Here is a 6,896-nt window from a genome sequence, read left to right on the forward strand (position 1 = left end):
GCGAGTTACGTGTTTGTGCATGGTGATGAATGAGGATGCTTGATAAACCATAAATTACATGCAACAACGTGCACTTACAAATATTTTCGTTTGGCAGAACTTTGACAAGCTATGATCTGTTTTCTAATGGCATTGACAATTCATATAGACATTAGACTTAGGCCTAATTGTGACATCATGTGTGTATGACATCTTTGAAGAATGCCCTGGCTTCAGCCAATCGGAATCGAGTATTCAACAATGCTTTGGCATAATTCAAGGACGTTCATATTCACTTCAGTTGTCTGCCGATGGTTCACTGACGTTTTTTCAAAGGAAGTATTAGTATTACCTCTAAACAGCCTACAACAATAAGCTACACATCATGTCAGACGACAGCAAGGTATGATTCATTTAGCCTATTTTGAGTTTAGAGGAGAAATTACTAACAATATAGTAGGTCACTACCACAGCAATAGGTCTCACTGGTTTGATCCATGGACTGAAATCTGACCACTATTGCCGTTTTGTTTGAAATAGGAGAGAATCATTTATTTCATAAAGTCACAACCTTGGACTGATATTGACCTCTCATTTATCCACCAGAACGTGAATTGGGAGGATCATCCGGATGACCAAAATAAAGTTGTGGAGAATATGAAGGATGAAACAGAGACACATGAGACCAACAAGAACAGGACAGGAGGCAAGGTAAGAAATATGCTGTCCTTTACACATCCTCTGCCTACTTAGGCACAGATCTAGGATTAGTTTACTATCACTAAATCCTAACCTTAAAGCATTAGGAGACACTACACTGACCTTAGATCTGCTATGAGACCTATAATCTGTTGTCATGTAGGCTAAACGTAAGTCCAGTGGCCGTGCCAAGAAGACTTCCGTGGAGGAGGACAGCAGCATTGGTGCAGGTCCGAGATTACTTAATGTTGGGTGCAGGTTGTGTTCAAATTCATCAGCACTGATCTGAGAAGATAGTATCTATATAGGTGAAAGCAATATAGTGGAGGCCCGCAGAGAGATGTGCTTTTACCTGTCCAGTGCAATCAAATCACTAAAGGTGAAGGAAATTAGGAATAAAGTTCAGATTCAACTTTAGATTTCTCTTTGCGATTTCCCAGAGTCTTCTCAGACACCCGGGTGTGGTTTCCGGGAAAGGGGATCTATCATTGAGCAGCTGGAGAAGGAGGCTCAGAGGACTCTAATGCCTTCTCTCAAGATTGGGACATGCTGTGCCCCAATCCTCCTCTCTTTCCTGAGGAGTCTAACTGATGAGCAAGTTCCATGTCTTTTTCCAACCTCACATACAACTTATCTGAATTTATAGTCATAGTGCACCTTCTAACCACAAATGGGATTTTAAACACTACACCTAACCCTAACATCACTGTAACCACACCCCTAACTCTTGCTGTAAATCAAGAACAAAATGACTCATGTACTTGCTAATAGCTTAATTAAATACACTTTTATTATCCCTAACATGGCTATCTAGTGACTCCACTAACTCAACACCAGTGTGCAGCTAAAATATGTTTCCTTTCTTTTCTTTTCTCTAGCCAATGGAGAGTGATTCAGCATGGCATGAAAAATAACGTAAGTCTCTCCACATAATGTTCTGGTCAAAAGTTGTGCACTATATATATATATATATATATATATATATATATATAGGGAATGGTGTCATGGAATTGGTTGATTGGCAAAAACATTACTCTGTTTGTTGGTCATAGCTGACATTCGAGCAGCTCTCCATGCTGTGTCTGAAGATTGTTAAGGTCGTGACCCAGACAGCCCTCCGCATTCTCCTACCAGCGCTAGCTCGTATCATGGGGGTGAACCTGAGGAGTGGGGCAACCTCCCCAGAATCCCAGTGCTCTCTGACAGGGTCTGAGGATTCCTTAGGCAGTCTGGATGAGAGAGAGAAAAGGCTGCTGATCAGTGAGATGAACTACTGGACTAAGGAGAGGAGGAGGAATGGCAGTGCAGGGTGCCGCCAAAAATCCACTCGCAGAACCTCATCATCATGCTGGTCGCCTAAGAGGTATGTTCACAGCAATATTTGAACTTAATAATTTCAAGACCTGACCCATACTTATCATAAATTATTAACTTGGAATTCATACCTTGTAGTTTTAAGTTCTGGTCAGAAATGTTGCCCCTGAGGGGGTGGGTCCAGGTGAAAGTAATTTTTAACTGGGTAAGCCATAAAGTAATCTATGAATAAATTGATCAGGTACATGCCTTTCAGAATTAGTCATATTCTGATGTCGTATAAACATAAAAATCAGGCAAAAAATTGTGTCAGTTGGCTTTAGGCTTCTAGAACTACGATGGTATGAGAAGTAAACCATCATTGCTCTAATTTGGTTTTCAGGCTCACTAATGACCCAGATAAGATACCAGTTGGTCACATTTGCATGGCATAAGTGGTGATTGTGTGTTTATCTTCAAGGTCCCAGACCTCATTGCAGAGCTTGCCTGCAACTAGAGAGGCTCCCCTCATGGAGGAGCCTCTGAAGGCTCTTTTTGGGGTAACGGAAGAGAGCCTCCTGATATCCCTGGTTGAGGGTCACTCCAACCCCACCTCCTCCAGCTCCTCCGAGTTGAGCTGTGCTATCGTGGGGGAGGTAGTACACCAGCTTAACTCTGGCCTCTCAGTGGCCATTCAGGCCAGCTCGGGGAGTTGCCCCCCTATGGACAGTCAGGACATAGCAGCAGGCAAGGAGGTCATTCGGGTAGCCTCGGTGCAGATCCTGGCCGAGCTACAGAGCAAAACGTCTGAGCCAGAGTGGGTAGGGTTTATCGAGCCCCTCATGGACCCTGTGACCGATGATGTGCTGGATGCCATTGTCGGCACAATGGACAAAATGGCACAGGACTTCAACATCCTCTTGGATCTGGCCAAGAAGATGACAATCTTGGGGTCTAAATTTCTGACCAATCTTCAATGTGACCTTGATGTTGAGTGTCCATCTGGGAAAGAAGGAACCACTCACTTTCTCAAAGAGACTGGATCCTCTACCAGTGTGGTGGACAGAAAGCTTCAGACCCTCTCTAGCCCCGACTTTCAGTCTAAAGCCCTCAAGGCGGTGAGCACCATCCTTACAAGGAAAGTCAGCAGCTCTTCTGGCATGGCTCCTTCCTCTAGGCCTTCTAGTGCTGCTCCTAGCTTTACTGAAGCACCCCTGAATACCAGCTCTACAGCCCTGACATCTGTAACCTCCACTGCCACAGTGATTGTTAAGGCATTTGTGGGAGGCATGGAGACGATAGCATCATTTGAAGGCACATGTGAAGCAGTTGATTGGCCAGTTCCTGTAAATGACCACAAAACAGGGTCTTCACAGAAGATAACCTTCTCTCCAGCCCGCACACTCTACGGCCTTATACGAGCAAAGCTGAGGGACCTTTTAACTCTATCCGCTCGAGAAGAAGGTGTGGCTAAGGATGCTTCTCTTCAGGAGTCTTCAGACACCCTGGAAAAGGCAACTGTTTCAACTGTTGAGGTCCAGTTACCCAGCACCAAACTTAGTAGAGTTCCCAGTGAGAGCCAACCAATATCAGCTCTCTGTCTCTCCAATCTGGATACCAGTACTCAAGAAGTTCTTAGCAGTGTTTTTTCCATCTACAAGTCAGAGTTATCAAAAGTGGAGAGTAAATCCTTGGACGTTGTCAGTTCATCTGATGAGTCCCTAGAGGCTTGTTGGTTGGTTGATGGTGTCCTATCAGAGCTTGATGACTATACTATTTCCCAGTCACCCTCACCCAATGAAGACTTGAGTGTGAGTACTCAATGTTCTCAACTGAGCTCAGAAGAGAGTGTCAGAATCACACAGTCCTCTACTAGTCTGATTCAGAGCATTAAGAAGCTCTCTAGCAATGACTTTCAGACTCAGGCAGAAGAGGCAGTGAGTAAAGTGCTGATGAGATCCAGTCATTCCTTTATCACACAGATCAGCCATACTGGTCTTCAGAAAAGTCCGCAGGCTGGCTTATCATCTAGCTCGCCATCAGAGATTGCCTCCATGTCCTCTCAAAATACAGCCTCTGGATTAGTGGAAACCTTTGTCAAAGGAATGGCGACTATTTTCCAGAAAAATGAGTCCACTGGCACTGTGCTACTGGAAAGAAGTGGGAAAGTTTCGCAGTGCTCCCACGGGGGCTCCCAACTGGATGATACTGAATTGAGTGTTAAAATATCAGAGGAGAAGCTTTGGTCAACAGCTAAGACCATCTGCGTCAGTATGAAGAACACACTTAAGGATTTCTTCACAGGGCTGAAGCCATCCGGATCCGAAAGGACAGAAAATGCTTCTTCCAAAGAGACCCTTGGGGAAATCCTGGTTGCTATCCAGAGTGAAATCTCAAACTTAGGGCGAATGAAGAATTCCAGGGAGCTCCTTCAGATCAACGATATGGTAGGAACTATGCTGAAGGAGGTTGAGAAAAGTGAGGATGACAGTGAAGAAGTCTGCCAAGACATCCCTAGAACCTGTTCATCTTTGTCCACTTCTTTAAAGGGTCGTAGTTCCTTGTCCAGCTCTTCAAAGGGTCCTAGGTCAGAGTGTGAGTTAGAGATCAACCTCCCTGGCACTCCCATCCCTGACGAAGTGCCTTTTGATCTGACCTGCCCCATAGTCAGGAGCTCCTGCATCGACATCAGGGACTCTAAAATGCCAGAGATTTCTACAAGTGACCTAAAGACAAAGATGATGGCACACACAGATGAACCCCTTCATCGTAACAGTCCAATGACTGACAGCAGCCGACCACCGAGTGCTAAAGCCTCTTTTCGATCATCCACTCCGTCTTTCACCAGCAAGGGAACCTCTTTGGTACCAAAGGGAGATGGGATTGACATTGAAGAGAAGGAGGTGTGCATCCCCAGCAGCTCTGGCCATCTGAGGGAGCTCTTAATCACCCCGGACATCAGCAGTGCCACTGCATTCCTACTGCAGTACTTGATGGACTCCAGCAAAGATGATGTCATGTGTTTGGTCACCATACTGGTGATACGGTTGCTATCGAAGATCAGACCCTCAGCCCTAGATGGACCCTCCCAACAGGCAGCAGACATGACAGAAACATCTCAGCAACTCATCAGACCAGTCCTGTCTGAGTTCTGTGCTGCATCCAGATTCTCCAGGACACAGCCATATTCCCAGAACCTGCACATCCACAGGGTGTTCAGAGGTGTACATAAAAACCTCATGGAGGAGTTTGGCTCTTATAACACCCTGCAAGCAGCTATTTCCTCCCAGGACCCTGCATTTGACAGAGTCCTGGTAAAGTCCTTGACCCAGCAGCTGGTACAGGGATGCAAGGAGGCATCAAGACCAGCTTCTGCTGCAACAAACCCATCAGACCAGGCTGAGACAGAGAGGGGGGCTGAGCAGAAAGCAAGAAGGAGCTTCCTTTGCTTTTCAATGACCAAACTCAGGATCCACTTCAAGGTATAGCAGGGAGTTAGCTTTTTTTTTTGTTCCAGTTAGGTGCTGATGTTATTGATGTGGCTATGATAAGACACATACATGCGATAAATATGTTTTATTCATCACTAAATTGTTGCCTTGGATTCAGAAGTGTTCCATTTATTTATTTATTTATTCTCTGTACCATTTTCTTTACCTTTCTCCTGTTAGCGTTCCAAGAGAGAAAACAAAAAGGACTGCCATTCAGTCCAGGAACAGACTGAGATTCCCTCTACTGATGGACATTGCATAGGTAAGGATGTTTTAGAGCTCTGCTATAGCTTGTAGTTTTGTTTAGGTGTGTGTTAGAAACATAGAGTATGCCTACCAAACTCATAGCACTGTTATTTTTCAAAATTATTATACTGTATTTCTCTCTCTCTCTCTCTCTCTCTCTCTCTCTCTCTCTCTCTCTCTCTCTCTCTCTCTCGCTCAATTTCTCTTTCTCTCTTACTCCATCCATTTCTCTTGTGTTTCTAGCTCCAGTTGGAGAGGTTTCTCCCTCCATATCTCAGCCTATCAAAAAACGATCCTTGATTGTCAGGGTCTTTTCAGCAATGATGAAGCCATTCAGGCGCTTCACCAAGAAGAACCTGTAACCTGTTACGCTGCATGAAGAACTACTTTTGTAACAGCAAGACTTTTGACAAGAGGAATTTCTGCATGTTTACCCTTTCAAAGTCTATTTGATCAAATAAATGCAAATTATTTTACAAGAGTTTCAAGTGTTTTGGATGATTGGTAGCACTGAAGCAGCTTTTCTCAGAGAAATGTGCTAGTTCCCCCTTGGTTACACATTTATTGTGCAGTTTTTGAGTTGGCAGGACTTGGGGTGGCAAGTAGCCTTGTGGTTAGAGCGTTGGGCCAGTAACCGAAAGGTTGCTAGATCAAATCCCTGAGCTGACAAGGTAAAAATCTGTCATTCTGCCCCTGAACAAGGCAGTTAACCTGCTGTCATTGTAAATAAGAATTTGTTCTTAACTGACTTGTCTAGTAAAATATAATAACCAGAGCTTGTCTCTAATACAATAGTTGCTGCATAGACCGTCAGATAACCGGTTGTTCTCTATTCATTTAGTTAGATTGATAAGAGCTTATTAGCAGCAAGGGGAAAACACATAGAGGAGAATTAGCTATCTGCAGCTAGATCAACCCTCTGAGATGTTATCTGTATGTTGAATATATAAGGTCCAGCAGTTGACAGTGTATGTCAGAGCAAAAATCAAGCCATGAGGTCGAAGGAATTGTCCGTAGAGACATGATTGTGTCAAGGCACAGATCTGGTGAAGGGTACCAAAACATTTCTGCAATATTGAAGGACCTCAAGAACACAGTGGCCTCCATCATTCTTAAACGGAAGTTTGGACCCACCAAGACTCTTCCTAGAGCTGGCCGCCAGGCCAAACTGAGCAATCGGGGGAGAAG

At 44.4% G+C, this 6,896-nt stretch overlaps 1 protein-coding gene across 1 annotated transcript; it reads left to right on the forward strand.

Moving 5' to 3' along the window:
• The first annotated feature begins 1,127 nt into the window (after positions 1–1,127).
• LOC120034660 lies at positions 1,128–6,138 on the forward strand. The gene is made up of 5 exons (XM_038981253.1): positions 1,128–1,593; positions 1,731–2,041; positions 2,453–5,453; positions 5,643–5,724; positions 5,952–6,138. The coding sequence occupies exons 1-5, from the start codon at positions 1,582–1,584 to the stop codon at positions 6,068–6,070; spliced, it is 3,525 nt and encodes a 1,174-aa protein (XP_038837181.1). The 5' UTR covers positions 1,128–1,581; the 3' UTR covers positions 6,071–6,138.
• The last annotated feature ends 758 nt before the right edge of the window (positions 6,139–6,896 follow it).

This window comes from Salvelinus namaycush, chromosome 42, assembly GCF_016432855.1.
Source record: "Salvelinus namaycush isolate Seneca chromosome 42, SaNama_1.0, whole genome shotgun sequence".
Classification (NCBI taxonomy): Eukaryota; Metazoa; Chordata; class Actinopteri; order Salmoniformes; family Salmonidae; genus Salvelinus; species Salvelinus namaycush.

Excerpts from the sequence above, each read along its gene's own strand:
- LOC120034660 (XM_038981253.1), top strand. Across the intron at positions 2,042-2,452 it reads TCATGCTGGTCGCCTAAGAG|GTCCCAGACCTCATTGCAGA; the intron begins GTATGTTCACAG and ends TTTATCTTCAAG. Across the intron at positions 5,725-5,951 it reads TACTGATGGACATTGCATAG|CTCCAGTTGGAGAGGTTTCT; the intron begins GTAAGGATGTTT and ends TTGTGTTTCTAG.